Source organism: Papilio polytes, unplaced genomic scaffold (genome assembly GCF_000836215.1).
Source record: "Papilio polytes unplaced genomic scaffold, Ppol_1.0 DF821644.1, whole genome shotgun sequence".
NCBI classification, from domain to species: domain Eukaryota; kingdom Metazoa; phylum Arthropoda; class Insecta; order Lepidoptera; family Papilionidae; genus Papilio; species Papilio polytes.
The window spans coordinates 106296-128981 of record NW_013527560.1 but is presented as its reverse complement, the minus strand read 5'-3'; the positions used below and the strand labels follow the sequence as shown (position 1 = coordinate 128981).

The 22686-nt window shown below is 33.5% G+C and overlaps 2 protein-coding genes across 4 annotated transcripts in view; both read left to right on the top strand.

Annotated features, from left to right (window-relative positions):
* LOC106108329 (sensory neuron membrane protein 2-like) overlaps window positions 1-22686 on the top strand; it is a 46215-nt gene that overhangs the window by 7891 nt on the left and 15638 nt on the right. For 2 of the 3 annotated variants that reach the window (XM_013289464.1, XM_013289462.1), the window contains exons 4-6: window positions 8419-8679; window positions 10308-10534; window positions 12728-12909. In XM_013289464.1, the coding sequence (XP_013144918.1) occupies window positions 8419-8679; window positions 10308-10534; window positions 12728-12909 (670 nt within the window). Of the gene's footprint in view, window positions 1-8418; window positions 8680-10307; window positions 10535-12724; window positions 12910-22686 lie in introns of all 3 variants that reach the window. The other variant, XM_013289463.1, reaches the window with a different exon arrangement.
* Window positions 15792-18112, top strand: LOC106108328 (mucin-5AC-like). The gene has a single exon (XM_013289460.1). It carries the CDS (start codon window positions 15826-15828, stop codon window positions 17992-17994), a length of 2169 nt encoding a protein of 722 aa, XP_013144914.1. The 5' UTR covers window positions 15792-15825; the 3' UTR covers window positions 17995-18112.

Genomic DNA, 22686 nt, shown 5'->3' with positions numbered 1-22686 from the left:
TAAAGTAAAACTCCGTACCTCCTTTGACACCGCTTCACGTAAATGCACTTTAGCTTAGGCGAACTTGCACTTACAATATTGTGTTAACAAAGTACATTGAATAAAAAAAAACATTATTTTGTGTAGTATAAATTAATATAAAACAATTCAGATACCATTGTTCTACCTTTTTATTGTACTTTCATCCACTTTTATATGAAAACGAATGATCATGATCGATATGTCTATAGAAATGTCTTCTACCACAAATTGTAATTTAATTTCGCCCTCACTCCTTTGTGAATTAATTACGCTTATTTGCAGTTATCATAACAAAGAAACTTATAGAAAAAGAATTATATAAAACGATGTGAATACATTTACAAAATACATATTTTATCTCCGTTCCATTTAAGTTAGGAATAAAATCGTTAATGGAGTTCGAGCGTTCTGCAACTGTGAATTCTATTAAATAGTGTAAAATGAATCAAGCCCGCGGGCACGAACTGGAATACTGTTTGCGTCTGTTCTCACTTAAAATAAGTAGAATTTCATAATTATTTCCGTGAGTTCTTTATTAAAATTGAAATACAACGATTCTGAAAGCATTAGTGCAGCTGTTTTTAATTGAACGCATATTGCGAGCAAATTACAGATTAATCTATTTAATAATAGAAATTCATAGAATATAGATTTCAACTTTGAATCAAAAAATAATATAACAGTAGACTGTTTTAATGTATTTATTGCAAAATAAATTATCCAATAAGAATATCACAATTAGGTTTAATCGAAAAAACTTTGATGTAATACAAAATAACACTGCACAAAACATCTAGGTTAAATTCTGTTTCCCGCACCATGACGCTTTTCGCTTAGTGAATTTTTATTTTAATTTATCAAAATTTTGAAATTCCTATTACACTTTATGGGATAAAAATTCTGCGTTATTTAAAAAGAATTTAAGCTGAAATGAGCTAAAAACTGAAACTTTTCACTTTCCTTAGTGAAATTTAAAAATAACTTTATAGAAAAATCTGATATGTCCTGCATTGCAGTACACATGTGTGGTTGCAGCCAGAATTTACCATTATGTCGTTGAAAAGATTTTACAACAGACGATGCATAAAATGAATGCTAGGAAATTACCAACGCGTAACGTTTCAATAGAGTTTCCCTCCGCAGGAACGTTTTAATTGCATTTGTTGCACATCCTTTCCGTTCACTCCTTTTGCTTGTCAGTTTCTCGTACACAAAGGGAACGACTCTGTAATTCATATGATGCTAGCGGAAGTTACGGTCTTTCAATATCCGGTGATATATTAGCTCGTTTGAATCCATCTACTGCAAGCAACACACGTTAGATTTTTAAACAAATTGAACAAGTTTTAAAAAGTGTCATCTTATGTGTGTGTTACTGTAGCGTTTGCCTGCAATGGCATTTGTATTGCCACATTGTCAACACTATTCTCCTGAAAAAAAGAAAGATAAAAATAGGTTTAAACCAACAATACCATTTAACATCTCAACTTCATAATAAGCAAAAATATAAATTGGGCAATGATAGAAATTATGGTTGATTATTAAAATGCTATAACAAGAATTGGTTGTTTTATGTTATAATATTACAATACCTTTCTCGTATAGTTAACTTACGTTTTAATTTAATTAGATTTGTGAAGCAAACTCGACATGAACTCAACTTAAGACTCTATTAAAATATTCAGACGCAGGCAAATGCTTGCCTAAAGACTTCACTCTACGTTAAAGTTTTAGTAGTCGTTTCGCCAAGCATGAAACAATTTTCTTGACGCATTTTTTTCTGCTCTTCTGCTGCGAGTTATTAATATGTACCGTTTTAACTAAAATGTTATTTTAATGAAAATATTAAACATCCAACACACATAGCATCGAGTCACATGCAGATGCAAATAAGAAATTCACATTTTCGCAGAATATTGTGCAAAAATATAAATATGAAGCGTCCTCTCCAACAACGATCGAACGTTTGTGAACATCTCAAAGAGTTCCTTTACAATTTCATCGTAACGAAATATTCGAAGCGCAGATTCCGCATTTATATTCGTTCAACTTGCACGCAGTGCTGGAATGTCAATAAAGAGTGAACGATAAGTTACAAACAGTATACTGAATTCCAATGCATGCATGGACGACTGTACTCGGAACATTTCCACGTATCATTTCATGGAATTTCATATGTAAAATTTAAATTGAAATACTTCATAATTTCTGCTGTTTGTGTGTGAATATTAAATACAGAGATATACATTTTGTGTCTCGGGTACGAATTGCATCTAAATTTTTCAAAAGCATTTAGGTTCATATAAAAAAGTAACCGCAAAATTTCCTACCGGTATTTTATATGTCAGGAAAAAAACGTGTCTTTTAACAAACTTTTATACGAAGAAATCTCTAAATACTATGCATATTAATGTTTCTGTATTAATTTTCATATAAATAATCTTTTTTTCAAAGAAAAATTACTGCTTCGAAGTAAAATAAATACGCTTTTTGTTTATTAAACAAATTTTAACAAAAGTGTTGTTTTTTATAAATAGTTTAGAGTAAAACATTATATTATAGCCATTAACATATATTAAGACTGGCGCCTTATACTTATGCGCATTCTGATTTCTGTCTAATTCTTATATAATTTCAATTTTTTCGTAATTGCCATATTATTAATCAAGTCAGCGTCTTTCAACCTTGACCTTTTGAGACATGTTGTAAATTTTCAAGCATTTTGTATGCGGTTTTAGATTTCTTATAAAAATATACACACTCTTTATGAATTCTAAGAAGTATCACCCTACTAAATCTGTTTGTCTTATACGCAAGGTCAAAGTTAAAACGGAAAGGTTACATATATTGTCAAGAATTAAAAACTAAATAGGCATTTTGTTTCTACTTACGAGTACCAGACAGATAAGTAGGTAATATTTTACTGGAACAATGTAAGTTTCTACATCCCCCTTAAGTTCAAAATATTCAATGAAGATAAGCCATTTGATTAATATTTTATCTCGAAGTATTATAGGAATACGATTTTTTTTATAAATAATTACTATCTATTTAATTTCTATTAACTATTCATAGTTATAATACTGATTATTAGGACATAGTCTCTGTCATACGTAACTAGATAACAGAAGTCAGTGGAGTTCGATGGGACTTAACCGCTCTCGCAATCAGCGCTCCGGCTTTGCGGTCGCAAATCCATTTGCCAAACGTCCGGTAGAAACGACTGTACACTACAATATCCTGTTCTCTTCAATACTTAATCACACGGTAATTTTTCTTATTATCTCTCTGTGTTACATTTAAAAATATCAATAGGATTGTAACTACTTATATACCTCAAATCTTGACTTACGTTTTTCATCATACTAATATTATAAACGCGAAAGTTTAGATGGATAGATGGATGGATGTTTGTTAGAGTTTGTAGCCTAAGCGGCTGAACGTATTCTTGTTGTCGACAGTTGGTGACTAAGAGCGGGCGCACACCCTTACGCACAACTCTCGCACAACTGTGGTGCGATTGTCGCTTGTTTCGCAGCCAATTCAACTGTTTAGTTGCACAACTAAGTAGTGTGCGTACCTCCATTTAAGTTCGTAGGAATTAAAGTGAGTCTAAACAGTTGTGCGATAGTTTATTTTCAGGTGTAAGCACGCTTTAATACTGCCAATAACACAGCTAAGTATATTCTCTCTGATCACCATAATTCTGTTATATTATTCTCATAGAACTCTTTATACGAGCAAATACTTTTAATTAAAGTATGTAGGTATGAGAGCGCAGTCATTTTATTGCGTCGGTACCGAGGGGATTCAATTAGCCTCCACTGCGGGCCCTCGAGCGTGCCTTTACATCCGTTTCATGAAGTGCATCGCGTAATGAGCCATTCTTAAGTTTTGCACCATTTCAAATAATAAATATGGTACATTACCCTTAAATGATTTATTGGAAGCTGAAATTATTTACATCATGTCACATTTACAATCACATCACAATAAATACCCTAAAAGTCTACAACAATGTCTCACAGAAGTTTTTTTATAAAAGTACAGAAGATAAAACAATTGGTGAAGTATTTTCTGTTATTTCATACGGGTAAAAATAGCCAGCCCCATATACAAAATGTCATATGAAACAAAAAAAAAATAAGAGATATAACAAGAAACAAAGATAAATACGAGTATACTTACAATTTAAAAAATTAAAGAAAATATACTGCAATTTATTTAAAAGTACATCGCCAGTGTTATGTGTCGTCACATGTACCGGTACCTTAGATCAAACTCTACTCCTAAAGATTAAACTCGAGACTCAAGTGATGCGACGACACTAAAGCTAGGAAATGTTTGTCGTACAAATACACAGACGAGCAAAGGAAAATCAGTCTCTAAAGTGAGGTACACTATTTTTCTAAACGTTAAAATATTTTATTCAATAAGAAAATTTTATTTTCTTTTTCTTATTGAATAAAATCTCTACACGAATGTATAAGATCATCACCAGCTCGCTTTATGTAACTAGACCATAGTCGACCACGCTGGCCCACTGCGGGTTGGTTGACACACATATCTTTGAATTTCTTCTCCGATATGTGCAGGTCGCATCACGATGTTTTCCTTCACCGTAAGAACGTCAAGTGATTTATGTGCATATTATTTGAAAATCAAAAATCACATTGGTATATGGCTCGAACCCAAGACCGTTGATTACAAGTCAAGTGCTTAACCCCCTGAGCCACCGATGAATTGGATTTGGATTTAAAAAGGATTAATTTGATATAACCTTGATAAGTACATATGTATTTGATAATCGATTAATGTATTTATTTATTACGAGCCACCTATATTAATTATTACTTTTTTAATTTACTTAGTTAAGTTGTGAATAATTTATAGCGTATGATGCCTTAATTCGTAAATTAAAGTTTGTTGTCAATGTAATTATCTATACTATTATAATGAAGCGTAAACACACACTTCTTTGTTGCCTAAGATGTCTGCAATTACTGCATGTTTTTCAATAATTATTTTTTTGACAAAAAGCCCTACATAAAAAATTAAATATTTGGATAAAATCCACTAATCTGGGAAAGAGACCATCAGTTGCTGCCAACAAGCAAGCAAGGTTGCCATGTTTTGTCATCTTGTCATGTCATTTTGACATGTAAAGAATAAAATAAAATTTTCATAATTTTATGCTTATGAAGTCGCAAGGGAACAGCTAGTTAGTTATATTTCTGGATCGCTAAGTTATTAAATTATTTTATTACATCATTGCAAATAGCGAACATAGTAAGCAGATTCCCGTAATTGCCTCTTCAAGTAGACATCGATTTTCTTGCTGGAGCGACAGCCTTTCAAGCGCAGATATTATGAAACTAAAGCGATGCAATAAAATTGTTTACCCAAGAAAATGTAAACGGAGAGCCAATTAAAATAGAATAGGAGGGAAAGAGGAGTACAAGCTGTTTATATAATGAAGCCTTCTTATACTATAGAATTAAATTAAATGTGAAATAAATTTACTATCGGTGTTTTAAGATAAATACGAAGAATTAGTGTAGTAATGAATACTACTAATTTACCTTTTACTTTGTTGAATAATAAAATTAGAGTTTCCGTTCGTAATATCTTAAGAAAAAAATCAGATTTCGGGAAGATGTTGTTTTTGGGTTGCTGATAACGAAAATCGCAGTTAAAACTTTTATGTTTGTCTGTCCGTAAGCTGTGTTTGTTCCGGGCAATCTCTGAAACGGCGGGGCCGATTTCGACCGGACTTTCACTGAACGGTAGCTAACAAAGACGGGCATATCATAGGGTAATTTTTTATCTTAATATTGCGTGGACGAAGTCGCGTGCAACAGCTATTTGTTAATAAAATTTCTGGTAAAACATAGTGATTGAATGTAACAATACGTAAAATCTATAATTATATATTCGCTCAAATATTACACATCTTGTAACAAGTAAAGAAAACAAAAGTCACCTCGTGCCGATAGCACGTGCATGTGTGCAAGGCATTCAACATTTTTTGCTAACACGTAATATCTTCAAATAAATAAACACATTTAGCGTACTCTTATTGAAGGTCAAACGAATAAACAAAAAGAAAAGTAACTGTTTATCAATAATGGAATTTATTTGGATCTTATCGTGTATGACTTCCTCAGTGATCGAGCAACATATCTATCTAATGACGTAAGCGCTTAAAATATTTGATGGTATTAATTACGAGTAGATCTCCTCATGTATTGCCACAACGAACAGTCAAGTAGCGCGTATACGGCGCATATCGACAACTTTGACCAGTCAGTCCACCCTTAGGACCGCTTTAATCCAGCAGCGATCTTACCAATATTGGTTGGTTGGAATTCAACTACAAATATTATGTCAAAAGAATTGAAAGTTACTTTGAGTGTCTGTTTTTCTTTATTATTATTAAGGTAATTTGTTAATGTTAAATAACTTTTCCAATATTGTAATTCATAAAAAAACTTACAACAAAACAATACTTCAAACAAAACTCTTCTTTTCTTTGTTGTTCGTTCTATATTAAACGAAGTGTTAGCAATTTACTCGCGATCGCTATAACAAAGGGAATGAAGACGCCGGACCTTATCGTTTAATAAAAGAACTAAACACGATACCAGTGCATTTTCTAGAAAATATTTCTTTCCTTTGTCGTGTGAAAAACTAAATGAAAATATGTTTACAACTGAAATTCATTTGAGGTGCATCACTGACTTAGTTCGTTTATTTGTTTACTGAAGTATAAAATGTGATATTTAAAGAATTATTACATCAAAGTTTAACTATATGTACATATGTAAAATCCCATTTTTTTTTCATTAATTCCGCACGGACAATGTTGCAGGAATAAGTTAGTTTTCATAAACAGAAATGTCAAAACTGTGAAGATTTTTGTTTGATTTACGCAATTAAAAATCCTAACCCTACAAATTAATTAATTCTGTTAATTGACCAACAAACGCGTAACGCTACCGTGACCATGCTGCGTTCTATTCATCGCGTATTACTTTTATAAAGGTTAAAAAGCTAAACAAGGAAATAACGAGATGGATATCTAATTTATTGTTATAATCGCTTACCATAATGCTAATTTGTAATATTATTGATGAGTGTTTTTTATTACTATACAAAGATGAATTCTAACGATGGAATTATATTATTAATATATACTTAATAGGTAATAATAAATAGATAATATAACAGCAGGTGTAACAAATATAACAACACTTTTGTAATATTCACTATATTTTATTATATTTGTTTAATTACATAAATATACTTCGGTCTAAGTTAAGTCTAAGTAAACCATGTGTAGATGAGATCTGAACATCGAACTTCGTAACTATTAGTACCTACTTGAGAACTGCCCTATACACGTACTTACATTTGACTGTTAAATCTTTTTTAACTTTTCAGTGTATAATGACTAACTCACGTTAGGATAATGTTCACAGCTAAATCCAGATTTACATTTTAATGGCTCTTATACGTGAAATAATGAATGCAACTTTAGGTTATTCGGTTCGACCATTACACGGCTTAGTGAATAGCTTTTACGTACGTCGAGAACCGTAGCAGATTAATTTGCACCGACGCTCTTCAGACGGGGCTTAAATTCATCCGGTGTTAACTAGCCCTAGTCGGTTCAAATCGGCTCGACTCTTGTGCCCGGATCCATTTGCTACCACTTCAGCGGAATTAAAATCGGATCGGACTACGAAATGGATGAAAATCTATTTGGATCACGTAAAAAAATAATGGTAGTCTAGATTTTTGTATGTACAAGAAATTGAAGTACTAATAACCTATCCGTAACGTATTAGGTTTAAAAACGTTTTTATGATAGGTAATCGATGAAGTAGAGTTTTTCTCTAGTTGAGATTAATCTTTATAAGAGTTACGTTAAGGATTTTTTTTTTATTTCTCTCTAAAAACAATTAGAAATTTATTTTTCCCACAATTTGTTGTTCTTACAGCCACTACCTTTGGCTATAAGTATTTAGCTTTGTAAGGCGTTTGAGATCTGAAATATACGGCGCACTTAAGTACGTTGTGTCAAAGGCAACGTGATCCCAGTTCCTGTCCGGGCGGGACAGTGATAGCAACAACGTGTACGATCAATAAGAGCCATGTCATCTATCACGTGTCTCGTTCATGTTTACGTTATAACTACGCTTTTACATGATAACGATGTTCAGCTTAATTTTCCACACGTTTAACATTACTTATATTTACATTCTCGTACATTGGCTCATAATGCTCCTAATGCTCGGTTTTAGAAGTGATTTTAGGAGAAAAAAATTTGTAGATCGATGATTTTATAAAAATGTTTTTGCAGATTTCATTTGAATAATAACACCATTGTTTCAGCTTATTCTACAAGTAGCGGAGAAGTCGTTTCCGAACTTGATGAGTATAATAAACTCAGCTATAACTGGTGTTTTCGGTAGATATAATTCTCCCATCACCGATGTAAGAGTCCGAGACTTGCTGCTTGATGGAATTAAATTTTGTGAAAACCCCGGACTTATCGCTGGAATTGTATGCACACAAATTAGAAGCATTGGAGCTACTTCTAATAATTTAGTTGTACAAGATGATGGTTCTATTATATTCGCACTTCTTACATCAGTAAGTAACTTTTATGTATCACTAGCTTTCGCTCGCGACTCCGTCCGCGTGGAATTAAAATAACAAAAATGAGTAGCCTATGTATTATCCCAGGCTATCCTCTATATCTGTACAAAATTTCACCGAAGTCCGTGCAGCCTTTTACAACAAACTACAAACTCTAACAAACATCCATCCATCCATCTAAACTTTCGCATTTATAATATTAGTTAGTTAGATTTTTGTATGACATTAAACAACTAGTGTATGTTAATTTAAGCTTTAATTATTCATCATCATAAGTACGATTTCTAAATGAAACTTTAAAAAATAATAAACCAGGTGAAAGAAAAATTTAAATTCTTATGCAAAAATAAATGTATGAAATGTTAAGTATATTTCATCATTAAATCAGGATTACCTATTTTGTGAGCTAACTTTTCATAATCCACAAAAACGTACTTCTCTTCAATCTTAAAAAAAACCTCGGAAAAACCTTAACGAATACGAAAAATATTTTTGTAGAATCAATACCTTCGTTTGTAAAGCCGCAAATTAGTCTGTCAAAAACAAATTCTATGATTGTCAGCTGCCTGAGGCATTTTGCACAACTGTTTCCAGTGGATCAACGCATTTTTAAACTCTGGCTTTTTCATTTTTTTTTAAACTGAACGAATTCGAAACATGCCAAACAGTAGAGTTGATATTTGTGGAAACATTTCAATGCATCGAGTTTATATTTTAGGCTACAAACTCGAGCAATTAAAACGAAGTTCCATATTCTGTAGCTAATACCGGCCAGTAATTGGACATGAGATAGAAATTGAAGTCGCGTAGGAATGCTTGCGCGATATTCAAACTATCATTTTGTGTGTATATTTCACTTCACTTTTTTTTTAAATAATAGACACTAGTCAAAAATTTGAACCTCACTTTAAGAGCGGGCACACACCTTTGACTAAACTATCGCGAAACTGTTGTGCGATTGTCGATTGTTTCGCAGCCCATTCAACTGTTTAGTTACACAATTAAAAAATGAGTAGTGTACGCAGCTACACATAAGCTCTTAAAAATTAAAGCGCGACTAAACAGTTGTGCGATAGGGTAGTCAAAAGTGTGAGCGCGCTATCATAATTACTAACAATCCTACATAACTATTAAAGGAGATGGAATATTACAATGGGAATTAATGCGAAATTGCACAAAAAACTTTTGTTTGAGTAAACACATGACTAGAAGCAGTCTGAAAATAGCGTAGAAGCGGAAAAATAACATACAAGAATTGAATCAATTGAATATAACGTTCGATGTAAACGTAGATAAAATACTCCTTTGTAGTTTTCCATATTTCTTATTTCCGGACGACTGCATATGTAATACGAGAGAAAACTTGCTTTGAAAATATGTTTAATATTTTTCAATTCTATGCTCCAGTTTGTTAGATAAGCTTACACATACAAGCAAAACTTGAAAGTCACTTCAGTCCGTAAAGATCGAAATCATACAACTCGTATATTATAAAAATTATACGCAACATATTTTTCTAATAATCAATGCGATTATTGAACCCAATATGATTTGGATGATAAAATACAATTAACATTGTATAGTATTTAATCAAATTATTGTAATGGATAATACCTTTGTAGCGAATACAACCCAGCAGCTTGTACAAGGTGCACAGAGGTATTAACAATCCAGAGGACTTGGGGCGCACTATATCTCTGAATGGATCCTCGCAATTTCACTATTGGATTGACGAGGAGGAAGGAAAGCCGAGCGTCTGCAACATGATTAATGGAACCGACGCTAGTATATACAATCCATTTGTCGATAATACAAAATCACTATTCGGAATCAATACAGACATATGCAGGCAAGTTTCCATTATCCGTGCATCCATTAGAGTTAACATGTTAATACCTATAATCCGCTTAGCTTTTCGGAACCCTATGTTCTGTAATCTGACTGATGTACATTTAGTGCAATGATATTAAGAGCACTGCTTTCATGTTTTTATATTGTCAAAATGCAAATCGTTACTCTAATCCTAAGTGGACGTTAGAGTCGGAACAAATCAGTCAAAATACTAGCTCGTTTGACCAGATTTGAGATATTTTTCTTCTTCGTCTTTACAAACTGATCATGGTTATTATAATTTAGGATAGAAATTGTATAAATTTGACTTCAGCAAGCAACTTTTATTTCACGTTTGATTAATGTTAACTCTAAAGGCCAAGATAATGTTTCTAATATATTTTTTTAACAAGATAAAAATTTACAATATTTTTTTTTTCTTGGAAACATACGAACAAATAATATATGAAATACTAAAGCAATTAATTTCCATTGAAATTCAGCAGTCATTCATATGAAAGCATTAATGTGTGTTCTCATTTTCACCGAATGCGGAATGCTTTCCCGCGGGCAATGTTTGTACAAACCTATTCACTTACGACGTTAATTAGCAGATTTGAAGCAAAGTTCAAATTCAAATTGGCTTGAAACAAAACAAAGACTTAATGAACACATCATGAGGTACATCCCAAATGCATTCATATATAAATATTTGTTTGATTCGTACCAAAGGGGTGTCGCCCCCTCGGGGGATAATAAAGGGAGACTCACAGAGTATTGCTAGTGGCTGATAGATCTCATTTTAATTATTTCACGGTTGAATGAATCCAACGATAATCGGATTATGTTTTTATTCGCAGTGTAAGCCCCGATGTTTCCGTTAAAATTTTCAAAAAGGTAACCAATATTAAAATTTAAATTTACTATTTTCCGTGTTGTTTTACAGTCGACGTAGCCTTCAACGGAGGGCTTCCACTGTCGTCACACTGACATGAAAAGTTTTATGTATCCTCGGTAAAATATACGTTTTTGTACGTGCGTTTCGTCAATGGAAACTCACATTACTGTCGCAGTACTAGTTATGCGAACATAAATCGGCTTAAATAAATAATTCATTTCATACTCGAATGCTCCTATGTTATTATTTATTCTGAATTTTGTAAAAATATTTTCAAAACGTTATACGGTCCACGTTTCAGTGAATATTAAAACTGTTTTCACTTAGGTGTTTACTTTTAGGACTCGGTCCTGAGCAGAAATGTTGGTTAAAATTTTTCATTTATATTTGTAGAAAGAAAACGAACCGCTTTGATAGCATACTTGTATAATGTTTGTTACTTCGATTTCTAACGAGCTTTTCTCTACCATCCCTCCTAGCTTCCACTTGCGATTTCACGAGCTCACAGCTCAGCAAAAAAATACGTAACTTATTTCTGAATCATTAAATGTATAGCTCAAAAGTTGTACTAATTTCACGGGTTAAAACGCTATAGATATGTACTTATATATAGATCGTATAGCTTTGTCGCGTGCTGTAGAAATAAGTCCAGACGCGGCACGTCGCGTCGCCGGGACGTTAGTGAGCGGATTTTAAATTCAAATGTAATTAAACAGAAACTTATCACCGTTGTACACCTTTAAAAATAATAATTTGCACACATTCGTGCACACTTATATATATATCGATGTAATTACTATGTTACAAAGCTCAAAGACGCATTTAGTTAATGAATCGTGCATTCAATTATCGATGTTAATGCATTTAGTAATGGCCTAGTCCATCTGTTTCATGTGTCCCTTTGTAAGCGCTAATCCCGACAACCAATTTGACGATGGCTCGCCTCCAGCTATTAGTTACCTTTAGCAAGACAGAGATAGCAAATTCATAATAACATACCTAAATGTATAGAACGGTAATCATAGACTAAGTTTACTCATAAAAGAGGTTTAGGCTAAGCGCCATCTGCTCTCAGCCACCTCAAGCCCGGTGAATCTGTACATGCCTCTTCAAGGCAAACAGTGACAACTCAATGACAAAAAAAAAATCATAGACTAAGATGGTCATATGCTCTCAAGTTTACTGGAGTCCAAAGGATAAGGTCCACGTTCTTATATACTTCAATCCAATGAAAAGAGTTACATCTATGGGTCCGTTAGATAAATAACTATTTTCGTCGGGTCTTTTGTTTACAAATTGTTAAATGTTTACCAGGTCTGTAGAACTACGCTATCAGCATGATACTGACTATGAGGGGATACCCGCATACAGATTCTCTGCGAACGAATGGTTTTTGGACAATGATGATGGGTGCTTCTGTCTCAATGCAACCAGTGGGATCACAAGAGAGGATGGCTGCTTGCTGAGGGGGGCTGCGGAACTTTACAGTTGTGTGGGTAAGTATGTATTTATTTCATAGTTTACTATGGTCTTACAAACAATGGATTTTCACTCGTCTTAGAACATATTGCCATTAATGGACAATACAGCTTCATAAAACAGTGGAAATAAAGAAGGGAATCGATGAAAATGCAAAAAATACAGACTAACTCATCCCCTACCTGTCATAATTAATTGCAGTTTTATATTTACTTAAATTCACATCTTTGCCAAGTTGCTCCTACGATGTCTAAATAAAAAAATGAACATCAAAGTAAAAGAGTTAAATCAAATAGAAAGATGTTGGTCATTAACGACGGCCAATCATCGAAGTGTATAAAACTTCATAGTATTCAGTCAAGTGAAATGTTCTGACGCTTGCAACGGACTTGATGGACGCTTCCATCTAGGAAATGAACTGAGGTACAAAGTAGGTCAAGTGAAAAATAGAGTCCGGCCGCTTATTTCTATCAGAGTTTATAAGGATGTAAGTCTGTTAACGCTATTTCAATTTAAACATGATTTTGTAACTAACGAAAACTACGTTTTAAAATTCTCAGCAAAATGTTTAGTTGAGGACAAAAATTTCCGATCCAATTCATTGCCATTTTTGTCTCTTACTATACCAAAGTGTTAAATCACACAGTTCTTTTGAAGACAGTGTGTTATGTCACAAAAGTTATTTGTCAATACATACTAATTTTGCTTTGTACAGTAAGATTACTAACAAGAAATACTCGATTTCTAGAGCCATATACTTAACCATGAACTTTATAGTTTCAAGGTTTAAAATGTGTTAAGTTCTTGTGTCAAAAAATCTTATATCATAATTTTATTACTATTAAATTTACTCATCGGTAATTATACAATCATTGATATTTTAGAACTAGTTATCGTCTGGGACTCCGTCTGCATGTTATTAAAAAACTAACTAACCTACGCGCTCTTGTAAATCGATATCTATCTAGTTATATATTAATTATTCCGACTTTCTGAAGTTAAATGGTAACTGACATCTAAATATCCATCCATCCAAACTTTGGAATTTACATTATTAATAAAGTGTACTTCGACAAATCAATAGGAACTGGTTAATGGTTATAAAAATAGTGTTCGAAGTCGTTTTCCAGTGAACAAAATAACTTAATTTGAACAGAGCAAACGACGGGCTTGTAACGTAAACTCGTCAAGGTTCTGTGTACATTGCAGTACACTGGTGAGTCGGTACACATGTCGAGCACGTCAGTACACTGCCGTACAATTTTCTTGCTTGCACACTTGATGAACTGAGTAATTCCACAGCTTTGTATGTACCTAGGTCTTCACGAGTCAAATTCAATTATAAGAATCGAATGAATGTGTCTTTCGATGTGATAATTTCACCAATGTGGCTGTGTATTTGTTTCTCTCGATTTGCATACATGTTTCAGGAGTAATAAAAATGTTTGTCATAATTAAAACAACTATTTAAAAAAAAAGATGAGTACTTAAATTCGTTTCGGTTACAATCTGACAAATGGTTATTTGTCGGATTGTAGTAGTTTTTCAGATACGCTTTATAATTAAGTATCCTTAATATTAAAATAAAATAATATCCTTAATATTAAAAAGTCTCTTAATAAACAATATGAGCATTGACAATACTGTCACATATTAAAAATGCCATTTCTACCTACATGCATATTTCTATACAATAACAACTATAGGATGTTAGATGTTTGCTTCATTATTCTCGTATTAATTAAGTAAATTGCATTCAACGAGATTCTTGTTGCTGGCATCCAATTTACTGAAAAATGCGTCTTTGAAGTGAATTTCTTGTAAATCCTTACCTCGTATCTCAACGTCCTTTATAAAAGCTTTTCCGAGATGCATAAAGCTAATTTATTTCTTGTAAACAAAGGGATTTGTATTCTGTGAGTAGTTAATAAAAGAGGATAAAGCAATACGAGAATTGTAAAGAACTCCGTAGCTCCTCTATTCCATAAATTAATTTTCTATGCAATTGACAGAACGCTTGTTGTACGGTAATTGCTAATCGTCTATTTTTCTTTGCGAAGTTAACCGACGTAGTTGATTAATTTAAATCGTCTATGAATTACTAAAGAGGAAATTCAATGATTGTATTTTTTTATCTGTAAAGAAGGTAACTAGTAAATTAAAGCCGCCCTTGAGCAAAACTTCTAGTAGCTTAGTCATAGTACGTGTATATCTATTGTAATATTTGTGCATAAAGTACTTTTAAATAAGTTTGAAAATTAGACAATGTATGGGTAAAATAGTTACAATGATCTAACTTGTAACAGTAATGGCCGTGGATAGAAGGCGAAATGATGCAACTAATTAAAGTTTAAATTTGTCTTAAACATAGGTCAGTTTAGATTAGCCTTACCTCAGTTTGCCATTTGACCTACTACGGAAGTTGTATGAACAAATGTTTACGTAAACGTTTACTCGCTAATCAGAGATGCGCAACCAAAAGTCGTCTTTATTGCCACCATTTATCCTGTACTTGTTTTCTACGCAATGTATTAGTCTGTTTATATTCGTAAACACAACACATTTTAAAGGTGTACATGGTGATTACGTACCATGAAATGTTTGATGTTTTTTTCTGTAAAAGTTTAAATTGATGTAATTTATAATAGCTTTTATTTGACTACCTGTGAGTTCGCGACGCGCTAGCCTCAAGGCAAACCGCTACGTTTGGAACATCAACACCGTTCAGCTGCCACTTGCTGCCCATCACTAGTTAACAACCCGTACCGATCGGATGATATAATTATCCGCGCTCCAAAATGCTCGGCAGTTTAATTTCCAACAATTAATATTACCGTTAAATACGGGTGTGACACAGATAGTGCGCGGGCGCGCGGCGGGAGGCAAAGGTAAAAAAGCGAGCGTTCGGCCCCGGCGCGCCGACACACGTGAAGATGTATACCGTGGCATTGTTGACGAGTACGCTTTTAGCTCTCGTCGCGGCGCGTATTTACGAGCGCTGTGAACTCGCACGCGACCTGCTCCAGCTGGGTGTGCGCAAAGACCATATAGCAACATGGGTCTGCATCGCCTACCACGAGTCTCGTTTCGATACCGCAGCACGCAATCCCAGCAGCGGCGACCACGGACTGCTGCAGATCAGCGAAATATACTGGTGTGGCGCCGGCAAGGCTTGCGGACTTCCTTGTTCTGCATTACGTGACGATGACATCTCTGATGATGTAGAGTGTGCACTTAGCATATATGAAGAACACACGCGGATACAAGGGAACGGCTTTCTCGCGTGGGTCGTGTATCCACATTATTGTAAACACAATGCGAAAAAATATTTAGCCGACTGCGATCATTCTGCCAAAGATTCAAGCTACAAATTTGAAGATAGAGGGCGTACATTTACATATGATTCTTACCCTAACATTAACTTTACTTTATCAAATCCAGTGAAAAGTGAGTTTTCGTATTCTCAAAGTGATCGTTCCGTTCCATCTTTCCTTTCGATAGCATCTTTACTTCGCGGTAAATACGAGCAAGACTTTGAAAGAGATTATAATAAAAATAAAAGAGTGAACTGGGTACAGTTTAAAGTCGACAATGTAGATGATTTGATATTGCCTGATTTCAACAGAAGACCCAATTTCCTAGAACCACGAACACGCATATCTACAACTTCTACTACAACAACTACGATGGAACCAGAACCGCAATACAAGCCTGTGAAACCCTGGAGAACCATAGAATCGAATCAATTTAGACGTAGAATGATGAAATTTAATAATACACCGCTTGAAGAAATTAAGAATAAGACTATGAACGATAATTCACTGGTTACCACGACCCTAAAATTGTTTACATCTACTGAATCAACTACGCATAGTTCAGCCTCAACGAACAGAATGTTACATGACAATTATAATTCAATAACAAGTAATGCGTGTTGTTCTACTGTGGCTCAATCAAGTCAAGCTTCAAGTTCCTCGACACAAAGACCACGTAGTTATTTTTCAACTAAAAATACAGTAACATCTGTCACAACACAAAAACCAGCAATATTTTTAACCACACAAAAACCTGCAATAACTTCCACGACACAGAAACCAGCAATAACGTTTACAACGTGGAAGCCAGCGTTTTCTTTCACGACGCAGAAATCACCTATAACTTTAACAACACAGAAACCAGCAACGTCTCTTTCGTTTCCAATAACCCAACAATATTACGGAGGATTGACTTCTCCTGAACAATTTCCAAAGAAGCTATCTGTTGTCACCGAAAATAGAGCCAAAAGTTTTTGGGACACTTTTGGTTATCTCACAACTCAATCGCCAAAGTTAAAGCCAGTTTCCTATACGACGAAGTCTTTAGAAACCACAACTGTGAAACCATACAAGCCAACACAATTAAATTTACAACAAAATGCATCAAGCCGAGAATCTCCAACTCAAGGGTACAACTCTGTAAATTTAAACAGGATTGCAACCACTGAGAGAACAAAAGAAAAGTTTACAGCGACACCAACACTAAAACAATTCCCCGTAACAAGACCAACTGCATTCACTTGGAGAACAACAAAAAGTTGGAATGTTCGTCAACCACAATACACACAAAGATATAATCCGATTACAACATATGTTAGTGAATATAAGACAGAAAGACCGTTTTCGTGGAGACGAGGAAAATCGTGGGCTAATGACAATCAAAATGGAACATATTTTAGCACTGAAACACCGACGACGACGACATCACATTATAATACAACGGAAATTCCTTCTACAACCTCAAGGCAACATAATAATCAAAGTGTCTATCAATTAACAAATGGTTTATCGTCAACAACCACATCATCTCTATCTTCCAGTACTTCAACGACATCGAGTACTCTATCAAAGAAAAAACAAGAATTAACTGAAGGATTTGCATCGACATCGCCGGCAACTACAAAATCTTCCTTCTCTATATTCGATATCTACTTAAATCCTGCTAAACGCCAACAAGTTCCAAACTTCAAGGTTTTATTTTCTGATAACAGCGCTTCTAATTTTAAAATATTTTCCGGAGGAACCACCTCAGCCCCATTAAATAGGAGTATTTCTAAAAAAAGTTAACAACTTACCAGTGGAGTGCAAAGCTAAATTAGGGCACGGACTTTTTATCATTTTTACCTGATATTATAATTTGTTGCAAGACTTTAAAATACTATTTATTTTGTGATTATAAAACTGCGAATGTGTATATAAATATATAGTGTGAGATTAAGGGCATTTATTATTAATTTTTTATACTATTCATACATAAGACAAAAAAAAGTATTCATTATTGGTTTAAAAACTGCTATGCGATTTTTAAAAAATGTTCTTATCTTATTCGTAAAAGCGTAAAAAAACACAACAAATATTATGATACGTCCTTCGAATGTTATTCAAATACATTAAAATGTGTTTGTCGCAAAAATATACTGTTCGTAGTTTGTTTTTTCATAATAATCATAAATATCTGCTCTAAAAGCTATTCAGATTTTACATTTGAAACAAATGTTTTCTGGTGGTCTAAGTACTCATTTTGGAAACTATTTTTGTCTATAAATTATTTTTATTGTGTTGTCGTACTAAATTATTGAAAAATAAATCTAATAAAGATTCGACATTACTGAGACTTGTATTACAACATACTAGCTGTTGCTCGCGACTTCATCTCCGATTTAGTAATTTTTAACTAAATGAAGCCTGAATGTTATTCAGTGATAATGTAACTTTTTAATAGTCAAAGAATTTTTGATTTAGATCTAAAAGTTTTTGAGTTATTACAATACAAAAATACAAATCTTTCCTCTTAATATTAAAGTATAGACTCTACTATTATAGTATAGACAACAGGAACTATCTATGATAATCTTTACTAATATTAATTTGCTGTTCCTGTTTGCTCAAAGGGAATGTAAGGGATGACCAGATGTAATAATTCACGTGTCAGTGCAGTGGAGTTCTAGGGTTAAGTTCAATGCTCGGATGTAGTGAAATGTTTGAATAATTCACCAACTTCTTTGGCTCTCGGTGTATTGACCTCTGTCATACAAACCTTCTTAGTATCTCATTGCGCATGCATTACATCAGACTTGGTAAGAAACGTGTATGTAGCTAAGTTTGAGAAAATTCCGTTACGCTATAAGGCTAAATATAATGTTATTTTACGCAGTTGTTCGGTGCTAAATTACGATCTTGATTAAAATGTTTATTAAACGATCTGATAACAAAGCGATAATATCTTAATTATTAGCGGACATAGGTCAGGTGTCCTTTAATAAAAAAAGTAAGAATTGTAAGCTACTAGTATTATGTAGTTTTAAGTAATCTTAAAGTATTTGTAAAGAAAACAACATTTCATTTGACAAATTTTGTTGCTTTTTAAATCTTACTATCTTACTAATCTTACTAATTACTAATATTATAAATGCGAAAGTTTAGATGGATGGATGGATAGATGGATGGATGGATGGATGGATGTTTGTTAGCATTTGTAGCCTAAACGGCTGAACGGATCTCCATGAAATTTGGCACAGGTTTAGAGCATAGTCTGGAAGAACACATAGGCTACTTTTTATCCCTGGAATAGTTACGGTTCCCGTGAGATTCATTGATTAAGTTTTTTAATGTTTACTCGATCATTCTGCAACGGTTCCACATATCTTATTAAAATTTGGCACAGATATAAAACAAAGTCTGGAGTATACATGGGATAAGCTTTATCCCCGAGAAATGTACGGTTCCCGAGAGATACGTAGCTTTTTGTAATTTATATAGTTTGTATGTTTCCTATTAACACGCGTACGAAGTCGCGGGCAACAGCTCGTACTTTATACATATGTCGGCGCTTCGTGTACGATATGTCAAAGAGTATATAGGTGAGTTCATCAATGTGATGTATTATTTAACATCTTGACCTTTGCTGTTTCAATCATTCCATTTTTAAGGTTAATAGTGACAATTAATATTCAATGTTTGACATCTACAGTAGGTAAACCAGCAGAGTTGTTGGTCAACGACATAGCATCTTGTTAAACTGGTTATTCTTTGATAGGTGCGAGAAAATGTTAATATTATTTACAGTTTTATTTTTACTTAACAACTAATATTGATACTTGTAAACAATTGTAGTTGATTACTTTAGTCACTAATTGTAGATTTAAGATGAGAAAACTACACTAAGCGAGTGTTCAATTAGCAGTTGAAAGTTTGAGTGCAGCTTTGTCTGACCCCAACTGAACATAAAACGATTTCCTAACAAAGAGTTCATTGTTTCCGAAATGTTGCAAAAGAGGATTAGTGGATTTTAATGGAGAGTATTTGTTAGATGTTTTCATTCGTGTGTTTGACAGTAAATTGTGTAATTATTTTTCCCGTTCTCTTTACAGTTGGTTAAATGCAACAGGAATTTTTATTACCATCCCCGGCGCCAATTTACAAGCTTTTTATCACAAAATTGATGATATTGAATAGTTTTTCGTATCGAAAGGTCACACATTGGTACTGGGTTTTTATATATTTTTATTGAGTAATAAAAAAGAGAGTGCAAATTCATATACGAACTTTTAAATGTCAAACCGTAAATATTGCCAATAATTTATAACCTAAATAAAAATAGGTATTGTTTATAAAAATAAAATGGAATTTGGTCGGTAGAATAGTTGGAAGTAAATAGTGCAAGCAGCTTTTGTACAATCAGACTGTGATTTTGGCTATGTTCTTATTGTATCGATGTATTAATTGAGCGTTAGTATTCAAACTATCTGCACATTTTCACTGTAATTCTATAGTTGATTCTACGTTACTAGATGTAGGTTCATACCTACAGTTATCTGTACTTCGAATAATTATTTAGGGACTAATTACTTCGTTAGTTGTATTTACCTTTGCGATATTTCCAACATATTTTTCACTGCAGTCATTGGTTACATTTCACATTAACAGACATGCTTTAGTTGAATTTATGTGAAAAGGATACTTAAGTTAGAAATATAAAAAATAAGACCTGACCTCAATTAATATAGACTAAAAGAATTATATTTAAACTTGCTCTACAAGCTTGAAAGGAAAACGTAAGCTTTCATTTTGAAATATATGAACACGCTTGTAAAAGTTGCAATTATATCGTATTCGTAATATTTAATGCCTCCAACTCACAGTCCATGGTGCCTGCCACCCACAACTCCCCCTACCCCTTCTCCGGAGAGTGAATTTCCCTCCGCTAAAATTGCAAAACTTTCAACATTATTTTCTCGATCTAATAGATTAACTGTTCGATACACTGTTGTTATTATTCTTCCGATACTAAGAGCGGGCACACACGTTGGACTAAACTATCGCACAACTGTTCTGCGATTGTCGATTGTTTTGCAGTCATTTCAACTGTTTTGTTACACAACTAAAAATGGAGTAGTATGCGTGCCACCATATAAGCTCATAGGCTACTAAACAGTTTTGAGATAGTTTAGTCAAAAGTGTGCGCGCTCTATAAAGGTTGATACCTCTAACGTACATGTCTCGGTTTATTACGAAGCATAACAATTCTTTGGCGAACTGAGTCCCAGTCCGTATTATAATACTCCGAAATACCGTTTTTTCCTGTTTGGCTAATGTCAGGGTCAAGGTCAAACTGAGTGAAAAATTTGAATGGGTAAAAGGGTAGCTTTTCGGAAGAAACGCTTATTCAATAGAAATCAGCACTGATTAAATGTAGAGAGGAAGTGCAGAAAGATATTTTTCAAATGTAAAAAACTCTCATTATGAATTACTCGATTATTATTAATTGATAATTTTAAATTTGTAAAATATCATTTACTGGTTAACTTACCTTATCAAGGTTTTAATATCAATACGTCAAAGTATTTGTAATGCAAAATTAATTTATAATAAAGGTAGAGTAAAAAGAAAGAAGCGACTAAGCTGCAAACTCACCCACGCGTGACCTCAGAGCTGTCAATAGCATACCATCTTCCTTTTGAATTGTTTGCCTATATAATTCTACTTAGAATAAACTATACGCCTAATCGTTGGTAATCACATTGTAGACATATTCAATTAATGTTTGAATTTAACTCTATCATGTCTTCGATATGAATATGCAATAAATTATTCAATAGTAACTCGTGTTGAGAACTGTATTTGCGTAAGGTAATTACATAAAGTAGTAAGTATTTTTACTAGATTGTATTGTCATTAAAATTTATCAATTACAAAATCGTTTTGATATTCATAACATTTTAACTTACTTATTAAAAATCTAATCTTAAGAAGCGAATTTTTAAAAGTGAAATAACATGTTAAAACACAATTCATATATTTTTGCGATAAACAACGGCAATGGTTCGACCTTCGCAATAAAGGTACTTTTTCGAAGGTCAAATCTTTTTGCTATTGGAATATGGTTTTCTGAAATACTTACACTCAGATAGTCATTTAATAGCTATTTAAGTATTTACTGTTGACAATACTAAATCTATACTAAGGGTACCCTTTACTGTCTATTTCACGTAATGTGGGTAGGGATACAAAGAAAAAGTGACACATTAACTATCAGATTTATAATAATAAGTTAGTATGATAAATAAAAATGTTGTTGAAATCTGTTTTACACGTAAATATAGCAGTATAACAAGTACATGTTGAATCTCTACCGCCAGTGTTCCGCCCGGGCTCCCGCCCCACTCCACTCCACGCTCGCTTTGCCCGCACCTCCCTGAGCCCTGAAAATCAATAACGCAGCGCCGTGCACTGACGTATTAAATTCTCAGCTCAAAACTG

Coding starts and splice junctions, on each gene's coding strand:
- LOC106108328 (XM_013289460.1), top strand. CDS start 15,826: ATGTATACCGTGGCATTGTTGACGAGTACGCTTTTAGCTCTCGTCGCG.